The following is a 19052-nucleotide window of genomic DNA, read 5'->3' on the forward strand; positions in this document are numbered from 1 at the left end:
TCAGCCGTGTCGGAGCGACCTGCTCCGCTATCAGTAACAGCACATTTCATCCCTTCCAGCAACACAATCGCCGGGCGCGCCTGGATCTCGTAATGTGCCGCTCGGTTTGGTTGCGGCGGCGGGGTGATGAATCCATTCTGCCGCTCTCACACAGCCGCCCGACACACTCCACACCCCCCAGAGGACGGCCGAGCCATAAAACACAATGCAAGGTTTGTGATCCGCACGACAAATCTTTTATTTACACTGAAAGCTCAAGTCAAATTAAGAGAGAGACCCGTCAGTCATGCAGACTCCAGACAAGTCAGGAAGGTGAAGACGGGGGGGGGGGGCTCCACACAAGAAGGGAAATAACAGCTGCTACTTCAGCATCTTTATCGCCTCTAATTCGTTTCAGAACTTTACAGGTTTTGTACAGGAGTTGTTTTTCAGAGAGAGAGAAAAAAAGGCTGTGGGTGTGAAAGGTACATCAAATGGTTTCAGGTCTGTCAGTCACACAGGAATCCCTGGTGGCTGCACGGACCTTCACAAAACCTCCATCAGGCTGCCCAGCAGATCAATGACGTGGTAACTGAGTCCATCTGGTCGTGGGTTATTGCAAGGAGATAGGAGGGGGAAAAAAAGAAAAGAGAAGGCCATAATTGAGTTTTGTGGAGTGAATGTGTGGAACAGCGACGCTCCCTGCACTCAGTGAGGACGGAGGTGAGGAGGCGAAGGAGGAGGAGGAGGAGGACCGGCTGAAGGAGTCCAGGCAGACAAACGTGAAGAAGGATTCTGCCAGAGTGAGCCCAGACTGGATGAAGAGGAGGAGGAGGGAGGGGCTCAATACTTCTTGAACTCCACGTCCTCCGGCGGGCTCATGTCCACTTTTCTCTTGCCAACGTCTTTCCAGTTGGTGCTCAGGACCGTCCCGGCCGACTCCACCTGAGGAGACAAGTTGAGGACCAGCCCTCGTCACAGTGGCACTGCAGCCCAGAGAGCCACCCTCGCTCTTTCACATCTGCACATCAGCCTTCAAAAAACAAATCATCCCCCAAAAACTTTGCAGAGCTCCCGAAAATAGCACACTTAGCCCTCTGTTTAGAGCCTTCTGCTAGAATGTTGTCTCTGTACGCTTGGAAGGGACAAAAATATTGGCGCCTGGGAGGAGGTATCAGTGAGGTCTTAGTGTCTTCATTAACAGTATTATTAGAGTGTGTGCATGTGCATGTGTATGTGTATATATATAATGCATAATACTGATAAACCTTTGAGTTAAATCATGATTTGGAAAAAAGCATCTACTAGAGACTAATTTCTTGATGCGACTCAGTTTTGCGCCGCCTGAGATCACAACTAATTTCGAAGCGCTCCCTATTTGTTGCGGCATCATCTCAGGCTGATTAGTCCCAATCCCCAGTCAACACTGGGGCCTCGCTGCAATTGCACACTCCTCATCCCTGCGCTCAAACAAACAAACCCTTTCAACGGCTCATTAGCGAAGGAGATCCGTCAGGAAAACTGACGGCTGCTCTGTTTGCGCCGACTCCTTCTCAAGAGACGGAGCGACGGAGCGACGCGGCTACAAGGAATCATTTCGTTTGTGGATTGTCAGACATGTGTTGCGCCTCTTTAAAACAAAAACACCCCGGAAATGTTTTGGGCTATGAAAGGATGCCAGACTCACAAAAGACTTGTTCATGGCCCGCTTGACCTCGTCGGATCCGTCGCAGTAGATCTGCTGGAAGACCTTGTTGAGCGCCGCGTCTCCCTCCAGCTTCTCGTTCTTCTCCTCCTCGCTGATGTCCACCACCAACTTGTCCCACTTGCGGGTGTAGTGGGACGATGTGGGGTACTGATCTGCTGGGAGAACAACGGCAGGCTCAGAAAAAGGGGGCGGGGGGTCGAGCTGGGCTTAAAGGTCAAGACTCATCTTGGAAGCATCTGGAGCTGCAGGCTATGAAAGAACCATAAACTGAGAAACGACCCAAATGTATTTATGCTTTTGGGGCACTGACAATTTGTTTGCATGCAGTTTTAATGTGTCCACTTTTAAATGATGGGTCGCCGAAGCGCCACTTCTGGCTGGGACCCCGCGAGGCGGCTCGCGCTGTAATTTGATTTCCTTCGTCGGCGGAGGAGACGCGCCGGCTGTAATCCCGGGGCAGGGCTGCGGAGCGGCAGAGAGGGGAGCGTAATCCAGACGCAGATTTACATAAATATAGCGGGCAGACGTAGCGGAGACATATTCAGGCCACGTCTGGACGTCGCCCGAGATGTGATCCCATAAAATCAGATGTCAGACATCGTGTTTAGATGTAGCTGCGGCTCCTGAAAAGCTGCTCGGAGGAAGAGGAGGAGGACGAGGAGGAGGACGAGGAAGAGACGCAGCTTCTGGCTGCCCACTTCGCTCTGACTCCCCCAGACACACGCACGCACTCACGCACACATACAGAGAGTCACACACTCCCGCACACGCCCTTACATAAGTAATTAATCCTGTCAGTAATAGAAATGTGTGGGCTGAAAGACTGACTCATATTTTGCTGTCGTACCTTCCATTCTCCCTGCCCACTTTGGCCGTCACACTAATGAAAAGCTTGAGCGGCGCTCCACTGCCCACTCTGCTTTTAGCGCCCGACAGACAAACACGGCAGCTCGTATTGATCTTTGCCGGGTGGGAAAGAGAGAGAGAGAGGGGGAGAGAGCAGCGAGGGGAGACATGGAGCGCCGACGGGAGGGCAGTTTGGTGTGTGTGTGTGTGTGTGTGTGTGTGTGTGTGCGTGCGCGCGCGCGCACTGACTGGGACTGAAGTGCTTGATGTTGGGCTTCGGTCCCTCTCCTTCCAGCTTCTCCCATCTGATGGCCTCCGTCTTCTTCATCTTGAACTCCACCTGACAACAGAGGAGGAGGTGGGGGGGGGGGGGATAAAAGAGAAAAACAAGGGTTGGGGGGCGAGGGGGGGGGCACAAGAGAGATGACAAAGTTTAGCAGAAAAAAAAAAAGCCTGTAAAGACAAAGGTTCTTCTTGAGCATGCGGGATAAAAATAACACCTTGGCGAGCGGCAGCGTCAAAAAGTGGTGGGACATCGGATCATTACGGAGGCCGGAGAGACTGTCTGTTCTGAGCCGCCGTCAACTCAGCCCCGCCACTTCTCCTGCCCCCGTGTGTGTGTGTGTGTGTGTGAGGCACATCAGGGATATGCGGGGGCACAGCTCAATCTGGGATCTCGCTGACAGACACGCTGCACTAACGAGATGCCTGTCAGCCGCAGGGCCAGTGTGAGAGACGGAGCGGCGGCTGCTCCTAATTCCACACAGCAGCATCTGATCCGGATCATTACGGCGGCGGAACACGGCAGCCACACAACGGGAGGGACATGTGCACATGCTCCTCGTGCCGTGCCGCGCCGGGGAGGGACGCGCACGCACGCACACCTCCTCCAGCTATTACCGGTGCGCTGAGTCTTGATAACGTGGCCACGTGAAGGACGGCGCCGGGCCACGTCGGCGCAATTAAGGAACATTTCTGCTCTGCTGGGCCGACGTGATGATTCATTTATGAGCGTGTCAGAGCAGGAACAGAGGGGGCGGAGGGGCGGGGGGAGGGGGGCAGAGGTAGAGGAGGCCTGAGTGGAGGAGACGCTGATTTAAGGAGCTAAGACCTCCTTTATCTTCTTCTCCTTATACTTCTATTTTCAATTCTATTTGTTCTATTTCTACGTCTTTTTCTTTTTCTATTTCTACTATTTCTTCTTCTACTTATATTTCACCTTCCACTTCTATTTCCTCTACTTCTTCGAGCGACACTCCACCGGCACCGGCGTATCACTCCGGGGTGCGTCAGCGCTTTCAGCCACACAAAGGGGGACCTCGTGCACGGCGAGGCTGCTGCACGGCGTCCGAAATTAACTTTTCAGCTCGGCAGCAGAGGGCAGAGGATCTATAAAAAGACATCCGCTGAGAATACGAGTTACCGGGCAGATCGTTCACCTGCGTCCGAGGGAACGCTGCTCTGTGTGTCCGCAGCGCCGGGGTTCTCCCCCGTGAAAACAGCCCGAAAGCTGAAAACACCCAGATTTAAAACCAAAAAAAAAGCAAAAAAACAAAAGAGAACATGTTTGGGCTTACAGTGGCTGAAATAACTACAACATTCTGGTACAAAGACTTGGAGAGAATATTTATCTGGAAATATTTGGGATTACTGGCTGGGATTTTCTTGTGTACATTGCAAAAGAGTGAGAGAAATAAACAGATGAATAAATATCAACTGGGAAAAGTGAAGGACCAAATGTCTGAAACATTGAACTCACATGGCCTCGCTTTAAGCTGATGTGCAGCTTTGAATGAAGCCAGAATTGGATCCACTGAGACAATTGTTACGACTTCTCAGTTTTTTTTTCTTTCATGGCAAACTTTTAAAATGTTCACTTTGCATAAACATGGAAACTGGACTAATAACTTATCACAATCCATTTAGTAATTTGGCAAGAAAAAGGAGAAAAAGCAAAAAGCAGGGGAAAAAAAAACTGCACTCGGGCAAAAAAATGAATGTTTTTGTTTGTCATTAAGAAAACTAAACCAATTATGCTGACAGAGCTGTGGCCGGCCGGAAAAACTATTGCATTTTGAAAATTACGTATTTTCAAAAAATACACTACAATCCATCTTAGTTATCCTAACATGGCCTAACCTGGCAATTTAGCCGATCCTACACATATAAAATCCTGTAGACTATAAAGATTGATTTTGTTTTCAGTCAGCCATGATTGGCTTTTTCTTTCTCTCACCTAAACGCTGATTTTTGAGTCCATCAACTAATTGATTCTGCCTTGCACATCAAGTGTGAGTCAGACTTTTTATTTTGACAGATCCACTTGGTTTTCAGGTTCGCCTCTTGACGTCTGATGATGGTGATAATTGCATTTCCCTTCTTCTGACATTCTGCGGAATCATGTTAGATTGCTTTCTTTTCTCTCCTGCAGTCTGATATTTTTTATTTTTTTTTTTTTTGCGCCTGCGGCAGCGCTGTAGCCATGCCGTTCTCTAACGCAGCCTACAATAAATCCAGTAAGTGGAGGTGGGAGCAGGTTGCTAGCTTAAGAAGCTTTTTTTCTGGTTTTAGCGAGGCACAGTCTCGGCATGTAGTGTTTGCCGTTTCGACTGAGTCTGCCAGTGATCAGAGAGAGTGGAGTGAAGATGGAGTCTTGGTGCGAAGAAGAGGAGGGACGCTGGACGAGTCAGCGGTGCATCACAGGGCCAATACAGACAAGTGCAGATCATCAGCAAGGCGCAACATCGGTGGCCGCTGGTGAACGGCATCACCAGGCTGCCGTCTGATAACCTGCTTAAAATGATGACCTGAAAATCTTAGCGGTGTCAAACTGTGTGTGAGTGTTTGCGTGTGAGATAGATGGACAGATTGATAGATGGATAGATATTGATTTCCAGGAGAAATTTGCGTTTCTAGCAGCTTGACAAGGGATAGAGGTACAATAAATATCTGTATATAAATAATATACATTGCAGTTGTGCAAGACAGTGCGTGGCATACAGTTGTGCAATGGGCAGTTTTGACACACTTAAAGAGTGTGTGTGTGTGTGTGTGTGTCTTCCTGGGCCATACAACATTAATCTGCTGCCACATCTGTGTTTCCTGGCTATTGGAGGGAGAAAGCAGTAGACTGGCCGCAGCGTGTGCATGCGTGCACGTTCCTGTGCGTGCGTGTGTGTGCGCGCGCGTTCCTGTGTGTTTGTGTGTGTGTGACAGCCGAGGCAATGGCTCGTAAAGGGATGTGACAGCGGAGCCACATACAGGGGCCACCACCCACGGGACCCCAGGGGTTGGACTGCACAACACACACACGCGCGCAGGCAGACACACACTGTATGTGGGCACAAACATGCTATTTACAGAGGAGCACTGGGGTCCCGAGTCTCCTGTCACATGTGTTTGTAAGACTCACACCCTTCCCTCCTCCCTCCCACTGCTCCTCACCCGCCCGCTGTCTTCCCCTCCCTCCCTCTCTCACTCTCCCCCCCCCCCCCCCCCGCTCCAGATCCCGGCGGATTTCAAAACAAACTCGGCAACAGAAGAAGCGTAAATGAAATAAATATAAACATTCTCCGACGTTGACAGGCATGAAAATTAAAGAGCAGAGACGGCACTTTAGCTGTTTTCTAAGGGGAGATGAGTTTGGAGCTGAATGAACGGGCCAGCGTGGATTTGGAAAGAGCGCCATGTGTGTATGTGCGTGCGTTTTGGGTTTTTTTTCTGCGAATGTGTGCGTGAGTGTGTGTGTGTGTGTGTGTGTGCGAGCCGTCTGTTCTGATCAAACACACTGGTGTGTAATTGGCTCCCCGTTGTTGCGTTGACCCCTGCGGTTGGAATGTCTGTCGTGGTGGAGGACAGGAGGAGGTCGCACTGACGATAATGCGACGCAGATGACACACTGGCGTGCCTGCGCCTGCCCAAACACACACACACAGAGTTGGAAATGTTTTTTGCGTAAATGGCACAAGTGTGTTGAAAGATTGCTTTTCAGCTTCCGTATTTCTGTGTGTGTGTGTGTGTGTGTGTGTGTGTGTGTGTGTGTGTGTGTGTGTGTGTGTGTGTGTGTGTGTGCTTTGACACTGGCGGCCGGCTAAGCCTCCCCCTGCTAAGTTGTCTTTAAAGACAGCGAGGAGATGAAGCGTAAACACTGCAGAGCCCAGAGTGCAGGGCAGCCTATTACACAGACAGACATTGGTCGGGAATCAACAGCTCCGAGGGCACTGCCCACCCCCCACCCCCCACCCTTTTTTAAACGCTCATTAGGGATGCATGCCAATCCGGGGGAAAAGTTGATTTGCTGATGTTGTTGTTCATTTTTAATGTGGTCCCTCCAACCCCCAGCGGCTGTTTGGCTTCAGGAAAACCAAAACGGCTCCAATATTCAAATGAGACACGTGGCGAGAAAACCATTGGAGTCTGTCGAGGGTCCAGCGCTGGGCTGCATGTTGCTGCTGCAGAGTTACAGGAGCTGCTTCTCAGCTGCCTGGACCTGTGTTTACCAATGAGGGCTTGTCAGGTCTACGGGCAGCATGTGTGTGTGTGTGTGTGTGTGTGTGTGTGTGTGTGTGTGTGTGTGTGTGTGTGTGTGTATGCGCAGGGGTCCGTGTGTACCAGAGGAACCCAGCGGACCAGGGAACAGTCGGGGCTTTGTGTGGAACGAGGAAGACTTGTGCGCTCTGTCTTGTTATCTCTGAGCTGGGCGAGTGTGCTTGTAGGTGAGTACAAGATAGGCTGAAACACAGCGGTGCGTGAGTGTGTGTGTGTGTGCGGGGGAGTAGAGGCTGACAGACGCATGTGAAACAAGGTAAATGAAGAAGAAGAAGGTGGTGAGACAGGAGCAAGAGCGTGGAGAGAGTCTTCAGCCGAGGACTCTCGGAGACTGAGCCCTTGTTTGAGCTGCAGCCCACGTGCACTTCTGGTATGCAGTGTCTGCTGTTGCCATGGAAAAGTCAGAAAGTAAGTGAGAGATTTTGTGTGTGTGTGTGTGTGTGTGTGTGTGTGTGCAGGGTTTCTCTGCAGGTCAGCCAGCGCTCGGCTGGATATACTGCGTACAATATAGATGTCAGGTTATATAAGGTTGCTTATCAGATTTCTCGGCGTGGCGCTGCCGCCGCCGTGCCATGCAGCGTTTTCCTGCACCTGCGATCGCGTGCCGGCCCATCTCTCCACCCCCTCTGCCCCCCCACGGTGAAATAAAAGTAAAGCGGATATCGTCGCCACTTTCAGAAGCTGCTGCACTCTGGACGCCTCCAGGAATTTTGTCGCCGTTAAACAATGAAGAGTTTCCGTTTGGCCTCCAGTAAGACGGGTTCAATGTCGCCACAACGATAAAAAAACGAATTTAATAAAAATATTATATATACACATCTATATATACACATGTATATATAGATGTGTGTACACGCACGCGCGTGCGCGCGCACACACACACACACACACACACACACACACACACACACACACACACACACACACACACACACACACACACACACACACACACACACACACACACACAGGACGTGTGGGGTGGGTGGGTTTGTGCTAATTAAATTCAGAAACTTGTCTTCTCAAAATGGCAATCTGTCAAATGTTAAAAAAAAGAAGAAGCTTGGAGTAAATCAGTTTTTCTCCTGTTTTTTTTAGTTGTTTATCTGCAATTTAACAGTAATTGTGCACAAAACTGTTAAACATCTTTTGTTTACAAAAACCCCCTCATCTAATCAGTGGAGAAAACAAACTCTCTTTATCTCCACTTGCTTACGGCAGCACAACATCCATCACGGTGCGTCTCCACACTTGACAACTTATTATTATTATTTTTCCTCCTCTGTGTTCCATGATTTTAGATTCTCTGCCATCTCTTAAATTTACCGCCTGGCAGACTTGCAGTGTAAACACATCAGAATTGTCATTTCAATACGTTTTGTCTAATAGTCTGTTTGGTTTGGGACATAACTGCAGGGCCATTCAATTACCGCCGCTTCTGCCGGCGGACGGACGCAGCCGCATGCTCTGCCTCCTCTCATCACAACTGAAATAAACTGATAAATAAATAAATAAATCATGTCCTCAAATGGATTTCTTGTTTTTTACAGCTTATGACATATGTCCGGGCAGCGTTTGGGGACGGAAACTTCTGTATGAAAGATTAATAAGGAAGTTTGGAATGTGCTAGCCTGCAAAATGATCTTGTGGTGATCGGTGGTGCCCATCACGTCCACTGCAAAGGCAGCGTTGGAAGAAGGCACGGCGCTCCAACAAATGAAACATCAAAATCTAGACGTTAGGCGAGCGTCTGTCGTCACCAGAATTCACCATTTGTCTGACGTTCAGGGCAGCCGGATTCACCTTTTCTAACACAGCAGTCGCTCGCACGCGCTGTGGAGGAAAAGATTGTGTGTCAGCTGATGAAACACGAGATGCTTCAGTAACTGATCGGCCAATAACAAGCGCACAGGAAGGAAATAACACACTGCAGTCTCTCACTTGCTCTACAGTACACATCCAGTGGCGGGAAAACGTTTTTGCACACATCATACATTTGTGATGCTCTAAATGTCTCCAAGTGCAGTCACCAACATTTACCCACATGCTGCACGTGCACTGTGAAGTCCAGCTCAGAACCGGATGTCTCAGCTCATTTGTAACACATCCAGAGTATAAGAACTACAAGAATTTAGTTTTCTCATTTTGCCTTATTAACAATAAACAGCAAAATGATTCTTATTTGTTTGTGTGCCGTTGATGGAGCCTTCTGTGATCTTCAAACATCTCCAAGCTTAGAGACCACCACACCCTCAGCTACGCCTTTGTCCCCGCCCTGTGAGAACACCGTGTTTTTGTCCGCTTCCATCCAAACAAGCGCTTTTGCAGTGGAACAGAGGACTAAATATGAAAAGTATCTCCTACAGACTGCTCCACTGGGTCTAGGAGGGCTCACAGGGACTTTTACAGTGGTGAAACAGGAAGCAGAGGGGCATTTCCTGCTGCTGTGTCCACCGGCAGGAAATGATCAGCTTCCAAAAAGACAAATTCCTCATCCGCGGGGATTAAATAAACAGTGGGCGCTACTGGCAGAGGATGGCTGCACCTTGGCCCTCAGGCTAAGACCTGACAGCAGTCTAAAGCTTGAATCAGCACACACTCAGCCAACGCGCTCATTAGCCCACATCCAGGAGAATACGCACTAATTAGCCGACAGTAAAACGTGCCCTTCCTACTCATTAGGTCCATAATCACCTTAAACAGTGCACAGCAACTGTGGCTGCGTCCTAATAGGTGTGTGTGAGTGCGTGTGTAGGAGTTGGGATTTGTGGCAGTGTGTGAATTTCCCGTCAACTGTTCCGAAGAACTGCACTAATGTCTGCACATTAAACACAGCACGCTCAGTGAGAGTGGATTTTCTGGCCGGGCCGCAGCGAGCTTTACCGGCTTTAAGGAATTATGGTTTGCGGCAGCCTAATTTACACTGCTTCATACTATCCCAGAGATTATGATGTCAGTCTCAGATAGGTAAGTAATGATCTGCAGGGCCGCCTCGACGGGTTTGCCCCTTTTTGTTCTATGAATTCATTAACATTTCAAACAGAAGATAAGAACTACTCATTGGAGTGGGAAGGCAGGGTAAAATCACATGGTGCGCCCTGAGATTGGAAGCCGGTTCTGCGGAGAGGCTGCGGGTCCCCGGCGTGCGACAGCCCTGCGTCATATTCCTTTATGGCGACAAGAAAGATGTTGCCTGACATGTTTAACTGTCGACTGCTTTACAGCGGAGAGTAACGACTTGGGCGACAAGGCCACACAGCGCGTTTCCACCTAGTCTCGCTGAAAAATTGGCAATTTTTCAGCTGCTTGGAAAAAAAAACAACTAAACTGAGCCCAACTTCCATCAACTGAAGAACTTCCAACCTTCTAATTTCACCAGCTTAAAATTGATTCAACTTGTTTTGTGTCTTTGTACATTTAAATTTTTGGTTTTATGCACACACACACACACACACACACACACACACACACACACACACACACACACACACACACACACACACACACACACACACACACACACACACACACTTATAATTGACAACAGGGCTCACTTTGGACTCTCTACGCAACATTGAAGAAAGCAGCCCAGTTTAATCGGCAGTTTAAGCCAGCTGCTGCTAACGCTTTATTTCACCACTCCCAAGAGAGGGCGTGTCATATATTCTCCTGACCTGAAAATGTCTCAGAAAAGCCACGAGTGGGGGACATTAAGGAGGCAGAATATAGATCTTTGGCCATTCATCATGTGAGGATGATGAGTGATGGTCATAAATGACTCATCATGACCCCACAAAGGACAAAACCCAGGAGTGTCATCATCGGATGAACAGCAGAGCTTTAATACAAAGTGCTGCTGAATTGATGCATCTCTGACATTGTGTTTCTGTGTTGTCAAGGTGCCATCCGTCAGTGTCAATATTTGTCAAAAACAAACATGAAGTCGTTATCTACTTACCTCAATGAATTTATAAGATCGAGCTGATTTATCTACAGTGCAATTTTGAAATGTTGCTGCATTTTTCTTCAAAATGATGGAATCAAGCAATCATTTGTAAACACTTAAAGAAAGGAACAAAATGAAACATGCAAATGCTCAGTATAAGAACTCCAGACGGTTGGCCCAGACTAGTTACTGACTGAATGTTATTAACGTCAATTTCAAAGCAAAGCTCTTTGTTCCTCTCAAAACTGCAGACGACGGCAATTTTCTTTTTAAGACGCTTGTGAATAACATCTCATCAATTTGGGGCTGCAATGTATCCAGACGGACTCAGAGGTACAAAGAGAGCTGTAAAAAAACAGTCTGTGCATTGCACTGTTGTTTTTCCCTAACAAGCGTTTAATAGGCAAAGACGGTCTCAGTCAGCGCCGCAGTGAGTAAGTAGACAGTAACTCTGTTTCAATGAGTCATACCTTGGTGCTGAGGATCTTGAAGCTGCACTGCTGAGGGGCCACTGGGTGGAGCAGGAGGAGGTTCAGGTTGAAGTCGTCCCCTGATGCCAGCTGCATGGTGGCAGAGAGCTTGACAAGAGAGCAGAGACACCAAGACGTCACTCCTCATTGGTCGGTATCACGGAGACAGGAAACGAGGGTTCTGGTCGTATTTGTGACTTCAAAATGAACTAACAAACGCCTCTCAAAATAAAATCTTCTGTGTCCTTGATCCCCAGTGTTTGCCGAAGCACTCAGTTCTGCAGAACAACCCTTTGTGATGTCATACAGGGCATTGATACATCTCTCCAGCATAGTGACGACCCAGGTTTTCATGCTGCCATGAATTTGATTGAACTGAGTAGAATATGGGGCCTTTGGCTGCAGCACACACGCACGCACCAGTTGGTAGGCGTGGCGTGGAGGCTGTCCAGACCAGTGATCAGTGGTGTGGCTGGTGTGATGGCCGGGAGCTTGACCGCCTTGTCGCCTGCAGCCACTCAGCAGCCGCTGATGGAGCGACGCTCAGACAGCCTCTAACAGATCTGTCACTCACTGGGCAGCGTGCTGGCGGATGTGGCTTAGGCCCAAATCCACACACACACACACACACACACACACACACACACACACACACACACACACACACACACACACACACACACACACACACACACACACACACACACACACACACCTCAACAGTGCTGTTGGGATTACTCCATAAAAGTAATCCAACTAATGATTACTAATTACTCCTTTAAAGCTTAATCTAATTACTTCTTTACTTTGTTTCATAAGTAATCAATTACTAATTACTTTAGTTTAAACATCTTGCTTCCTGCACATAATGTACAACGAACCACAACATTCTTTCATTTAGACCAGATGAACTGAAAATAATGTTTGTATTTCCAGCTATCAAACGCAATCGCTCTTTTTTCTTTTGCCGCCGCCATGCTTGTTTTGGTGCGTCGTCGCATATCAATGACGTTGCATGCACGGCTGCATCATCAATCTGCCAATCATTGTTTTCTATTGATTTTCTAAATTTCAGACCTTTTGTGGATAATACGACATTTTTAGCTGCAATGGAAAGTAATGGAATTGTTACTTGATAAAGTAATTATGATATAATTACCATTTTTGCCAGAGTAATCCTGTTATATTACACTCTTAATAAAACTGTAGTTCAATTACAGTAGTGGATTACTGAGTAATAGATTACTCGCCAACACTGCTCCTCAATGGCTAAACACTAGAGTGCTAAAGCACTAAAACAAAGCGGCCACGCGTCGGCCGAGCCGCCCGGGCAGAACTTCACTTGTTCCCGCCTACAGCTTCGCCGAGGAGAGGACTCCTCTCATCTGGGTCTAAACGTATGTTAGAAGTAGTTCATGGGAGATAAAAGCTTGGAAAGTTAGCTGAAGTAGCTTTTGGGCATTTCCACTAAACTACCACGGCTTTAATATTCATCCCACTGAACCCCCCCACTGTGTCGTCTGTAGGTGTGCAGCTGCCGCCTGCTCAGTCGCCCAGGATAATAACGGCAACTGCCTGCCTTTCATCTTCCATTGCGCTTGTATACAGTGACCTAGTAAAAAATACATGAACTTGTGTGTACTTCGCACCGCAGAAGTGCCTTAACAAGTGACAGCGCGATCCACGGCAAGTGAACTATTTCTTCTGCGACGAGGGTAAACCGGGTTTGTTATTCTATTAGGAAAGACAAAGCCGCTCCCTTGGGTGCCCTGCAGTTACCCCTCTGAGGAAAGGAGGGAGAGCTGGAGGGGAGTGGTGGGGGGGGCAAAGGAAAAGTGGAAAAGACAAAGAGAAAGAGAGGAAGATTGTCCCCCGAGGGTTCTGCGGCTGATCCTAGATCAGTTATGCCTTCTATCCACAGACAATTAGGAGGTTGGAGAAGCTGGGAAGGGTAAATTGTTCTCAGATCTGTACTTTGGGAGCAATGTTAACAAGGCACCACTGGAGGCGTAGCTAGGTCCGTGGGGAGTGTCTGTGCGTGCGTGTGCACGTGTGTGTGTGTGCACGTGTGTGAGCCCTATCTAATGGGGCCCCCTGAGGAAACACCCCAGAGCGAAGCCATCGCCGCTCCACACAAAGCACGAGAGAACACTGAAGACTGCCGTCGCTGAGTGCGCGTTCATACCTCCCTCTCCGTGAAGTTGGCCCGCACGCCGTCCTTGGGCACGTTCTTTGCCATGACAGTAACGATGACTTGCGACTCCGTTTGGTACCAGTCGTGTCTGCGGGAGAGGCAAAGGGAAACACTGATTGCAGTGCTGCAGTGCACCTGTTACAGGGGCAGATTGGCCACGGTAACTGGAGCGAGTCCCCATATGTGAAACTAGGTGAATCATATCAGGCGTGAGGACTCACTTGACTGCAGGAGCCGCTTGTGTCTGCTGCTGTGTGATTCGGCCCCAGAAGAGGGTGACAGTCGGGGAGGAGGACGCAGCGGAGGAGCGCAGGGACCCAACATGAAGGACACCGGTGAGGGGAGAGAAAGAAACGCGACAACAAAAGAAGCTTTGTAAGGCTCTTTTTTTCCTCCCAGCAGGGACATTCAACGACTTCCCTGCAGTTACTGAGAGCAACAGTGCCCCCAGGTGGCTGAAAGGAGAAACTCACCGTGTCACCGCCGCCAACCTGTGCCTGCCCTGGAGAGAGAGAGAGAGAGAGAGAGAGAGAGAGAGAGAGAGAGAGAGAGAGAGAGAGAGAGAGAGAGAGAGAGAGAGAGAGAGAGAGAGAGAGAGATAGATTTAGAGAGAAGACTAAAATTACACGAGGCCAGAAATGTTTACGCCACTGAATTGACCTCTGGAATTCGGATGATACATCCATAAAAATGCAACTCTGAAGGTGACACACGTTTTCCTTTCCTTCTCTTTTAGAACAGTTGGAATCATCAAGATACATCTTAATGGAAGTGCAGAAAATTACAACATTTACCATCAATTTGATGGTGCGGATACTTCTGCAAGTTGCTTTTGTCAGAAGGAGGCAAAAGCATCATAAAATCTACACAAAGTCGATGTTTTAAATAAACAATCAAGCAAACAAACAAATAAACAAAAAATCAGTCTCCCTGCCATCACCAAATGTCTTCAGATTGTCACTGGGGCCATAGTTGGAGACAGTATTTCCATGAATGAGAATGATTTTGGATTTGGGTTTCATTCGTCAACTCATACGTATTGTTGCAGTTGTTGCTGTTAGCAGCCTTGTCGCCGTGCTTTAGAGGGAAATTGAAAAGATTGCAAATTGGTGTAAATATCTACAGTAGTCTGGGGTCAAGTTTCACAAGCACCTCCCAACCTGCACATTAACCCCTTTTTCACACTATTCAAACATCACCAGGAGTGACTGTTACAGTCTTGTTGACGCGGCGGCGGAACGTTCGCTGTCCTCCGTCTCCTTCCTGCCATCCTCACTGGTGCAGCGCTCCGCACAGACAAAAAGACATTCTTGCCACCAGTTTGTTTACTGGTCTGTCCACGCCCATTAAAAGCCCTTGTGAGCGCGAGCAAGTCTGATCACCGTTTTAGCAGCATGCTATCATACATTATTCACAGGCTTCATTACGGAGCGAGAACACACAGAGGGATGAAAGTCATGAGACGATGGTAGGCGTGTAAATGTTGTCTTAATGAGGTCGCCTCCGACATGGGGAGGGTGTGCGGGGGGGAGGGGGGCGGGGCTGTTTGGGGAAAAGGGACGCCTGCGTCTCTTTCTGAGACACGCTGGGAGCCGCTGCGCGTGACGGAGGGGGTTTCTGGGTAAAGAAACGATGTCAGGGCTGCCACGGCTCCCAGCAAGTGCGACTCTTTCAACCTTCTTTATTTTCAGTTGTTTCAGGGAGGGAGGGGGCTGAAGGGGGTTGACGTTACACCTCCAGTGAGCATCTGTTTGCCCGAAACAAGGAGCGAGTCTCATTGGGGGGGGGGCTTTCAAACATCAGCAGTGTGAGCGCCGATGAATCACGGCGCTCCTGGGAGTGCGTGTGCACGCGGGTGTGAAGCGTATTTGTCAAAACTCTTCCTCTTGTTTACTCTGGATGATCCAGTGGGTCCCGGCGCCGCCGCAAAACAGAGGCACAGCACCCAGACACGGCATGCATTTTTATTGGACTAAGCAGTTCAGCCAGTGCGCACACACACACACACACACACACACACACACACACACACACACACACACACACACACACACACACACACACACACACACACACACACACACACACACGATTATGAATGTGTGTCAGTTCAGCGGTTTGATGGTCTCCTCTGCGCTCGGCCGTTAAGTCATCGGCTTGTGATTACAAGGAAATGAAAGTTCTGGCGTCAAACACAAACGTCCAGCCTGTCGATTGGACAGACTGTTTACTGGACAGACTGTTTACTCGTCATCGAGTCCCAACCTCAGACTTAAACACAAATATCATCCCAAAATGATAAGACAGAAATGTAGAGACTTACCACCCATCACTTCTTCACACCGCTTTAACCAGACTTCAAAGGATTTGTCAGAACCTATTGACAGACACATTATAGGAGTAAGATAAATACATATATTTGATTTAAACTACTACATAATGCTAAACATTTTCGCTCATAACCTGTTTTGTCATTGCTTCTCCTCTTGTGTGTCTAAAATGTAGTAGTTATAGTAAATGGGGAGGACATCCTGATTTAAGATGACCTTAAATCAGGATGTCGCCTACAAATTGTCTCATCTGCCTGACTGCCTTACAGTCATCCTGGCTGAAGGAAAATAGAACCAAAATTAGAATCAAAAATAAGCTTTTGATGCGACTTTTAAAGTGTGTGGTTGTGGATATTTTGTGTGTCTAAAACCAGGCAAATGCTCAAATGTATGCACATTATCACACATATGCTTAGAGCAAATACATAAAAACAGAGTGAGGGCTCTTGTCAAATTTAGAAAACCCCAGTGCCATAACAATTCCAGTGTAAAAATAATCCCACATTATTAGAACACTAGGAATCAGAGGCTAAATCTACATAAAGGCCAAACAGTCAGAGGATCATAGACAGATGTAGTTGCACAGAAAAGTCATTCAATAAATATTTGACGCCCTTTCTCAGAGTGGAGGGATTAACACTCTAAATATATTAACTCACTAACTAGCTAAACATATCCAGTTAGTGCTACTGTAACTGATTATTTGTAGTTCGGACAAAAATGCTTAAATTCTTGCCTGGATTCTATTTCTCGTCAGTGGCCACAACATAAAAAGGACAATATGAAAAGTAAGATGGCAACAAGTCTCACCTACGTGTTAGGGACAAACTGACAGTTTGTGTTTGCTTTTGTGTCAAAGTCTTCAGTGGAAGGTGCTGAAGACAACAACGTGTATACAAAGATAAAAGTGCAAAGGAAACTGCACTTTGATGAGATGTTCAAGCTGCCCAAATAATTCCCTAATGAATATACTGAACATTCCCTAAACCTTCATTATGATCATCAAAATATATTTTGTTTGTTAACCTCTCAAAACAGATATGAAACAAACTTCTGTAAAAGGAATCAAATATATGGAACGCATTAGAAACCTTTTAGTTTCAATCTATCTCAAACTGACCAAAACCATGAATACATTTTATGAAAAAACAAAACAAAAACCATAAGCATGGTTGGGACATGGCCTGGTTTAACTGGGTATACTGTGAGAACTGAGCATGCTCACCATCCAGCTGTTGCCCCTGGGTGAACGCTGAATGAGCCGCCTCGTAGTGGTTTAGGTGATATTCTGCTATTCTGCAAGGGGAGCGAACAACAAATCATACATGACTAGATAGTATCAAAGTTTGTCTTAAAAAGTGACAGGGTTAAAGCTGACGGGAGACAATCTTTGCTCTCGGTCACTGAGCAGAGTTCCAGTACGCACCCTGTTCGCATGAACGCCAGGGGGAAATTGGGTTGCAGTTGCTGTGCTTTTTTGGCATCATCTACAGCACCTGTAGAGAGAATACATGTGAATCGGACATCAACACAGCCAGGCTCGACTATTCAAGTAAAAACAAAATGATGCTACTGATGTCTGACACAGAGCTTCTACAAACAGATCTACTAACTATACCAGAGAGTTTGATACCGTAGACATTCATATTTGAATGGAATCACTGTGTAATTGTAGTCCAGTAGAGGAAAAAAAACTGGCAATTGGCTTTATAATAGTGGAACCTGCAACATATTAGTGTCCCCTAAAACTCAAGTGCAGACTTACATTTATAGTTTTTGAGCAGTGTGTGAGCGTAGGCACGTTGGCAGAACCATTCGGCATTGTTGGAGTCTTCCGTCAAGGCTTCGTTCAGTGCCTACAAGTCAACAAAAGGTTTAGCATTTTACCCGAGTGGTTAGCAGGGTTTTTTTTTTTTTTTTTCAGTTAAGGAGCGGTTGTGAAAATCGAAAACGAAACTCTCTTCTCAGTCGCTCTTATTAGGAAAATAAAAGTAATAGGTTATGTGAGTAAGTGCAATGTTCACGTTTCAGTTCGTGCAGTAAGATCTACCTAAGCCTCGCAAGGTGTTGTGTTACATGGCTTTTTCGACTTCTGTGTTCGATTCGTCAAGATGTGTCAGTAAGTTAGTGCTGGCAAATATAGATGCTTACTGGCAATGAAAAATTGGCAGTACACTGCAACAAACCAGATGTCCCGGTCACAAAAAGAAAAGCAGAGAGGACGGTGATCTGTTACTGCAGGAAGCATTACGACTCTCGGTTCGACGAACGACTGCTGTTTGTATGGGTGCGTTAGCTGGTTTCGCTAGCTAGTCAAAGTGTCAAAGTCAGTGCGAACGTCAACCGCTGTAACGTCACCGACAGCACATGTAATGCCACGGAACGGTGTATGAGAGATAATAGAAACCCAACGTTAAAATACAAAGAGACGTGTCTGGCACTGGTGGGCTGCGGGAGTGTATCGTGTTGTCTGTTAGCCAGAGCTCATGTTTACCTCCAGACCTTTCTGTGGATCATCGTCAACCAAGTTGTCAGGAAAGCTGCTAATTTGAAAACAAGACATGCCGTTAACCCGCTGTTCTGTCAATTTGCTACGATGTGACGACAGAGTATGATTCTCATAGCAAAATCGACTTGCCGTTCGGTTGCCATGGATTTGCTGTGGATGCGGGCTGTGTCTCGGAGGCGCAGGAAAGTTCTAGCAAGGTGTAGCGCCAAGTGGGACGCGTGATAGCGGCAGCAGCAGCTCCTCGAACACCAGCCAGGCCTGTCAACATCCGACCGCGTCCTGCTCATGACTCCACAGCGCCATCTGTCGACAGGGAGGACTCATGGCATCTTGCCCGAGAAAAAAAGGCTTGATAAATACAAAATAAAAGGCTGGCCACGCCACATCAGCGTCCCTCTCTACCATTTAAAAATAACATCAAATACAGAACTATCATACCATAATATATGGAATAGTCGGTGTTAATGAAAAGGGGGAAAATGAAATGACATTTTGACCCATTTTCTACTGTATAAGACGTTG

The 19052-nt window shown here is 47.5% G+C and overlaps 1 protein-coding gene across 5 annotated transcripts; it reads right to left on the minus strand.

Annotated features, from left to right (window-relative positions):
* Window positions 1-213: 213 nt before the first annotated feature.
* Window positions 214-18832, minus strand: sugt1 (SGT1 homolog, MIS12 kinetochore complex assembly cochaperone). Of its 5 annotated transcripts, none has more exons than XM_076020690.1 (13): window positions 18660-18832; window positions 18516-18561; window positions 17787-17877; window positions 17448-17517; window positions 17247-17317; window positions 16015-16068; window positions 14165-14193; window positions 13913-13941; window positions 13683-13779; window positions 11498-11605; window positions 2783-2873; window positions 1667-1842; window positions 214-924 (listed from the first exon to the last, which is right to left on the minus strand). In XM_076020690.1, exons 1-13 carry the CDS (start codon window positions 18815-18817, stop codon window positions 823-825), a joined length of 1122 nt encoding a protein of 373 aa, XP_075876805.1. In that variant the 5' UTR covers window positions 18818-18832; the 3' UTR covers window positions 214-822. The 5 variants fall into 5 exon arrangements, with proteins under 5 accessions (XP_075876805.1, XP_075876807.1, XP_075876804.1 ...); XM_076020692.1 differs by having other exon boundaries at window positions 1667-1839; window positions 13913-13938; window positions 18516-18564; XM_076020689.1 differs by having other exon boundaries at window positions 13913-13938; window positions 18516-18564.
* Between the last annotated feature and the right edge of the window lie 220 nt (window positions 18833-19052).

This window comes from Nelusetta ayraudi, unplaced genomic scaffold, assembly GCF_046127955.1.
Source record: "Nelusetta ayraudi isolate G7.1 ecotype Tasmania unplaced genomic scaffold, CSIRO-AGI_Nayr_v1 ptg000011l, whole genome shotgun sequence".
Taxonomy (NCBI): Eukaryota; Metazoa; Chordata; class Actinopteri; order Tetraodontiformes; family Monacanthidae; genus Nelusetta; species Nelusetta ayraudi.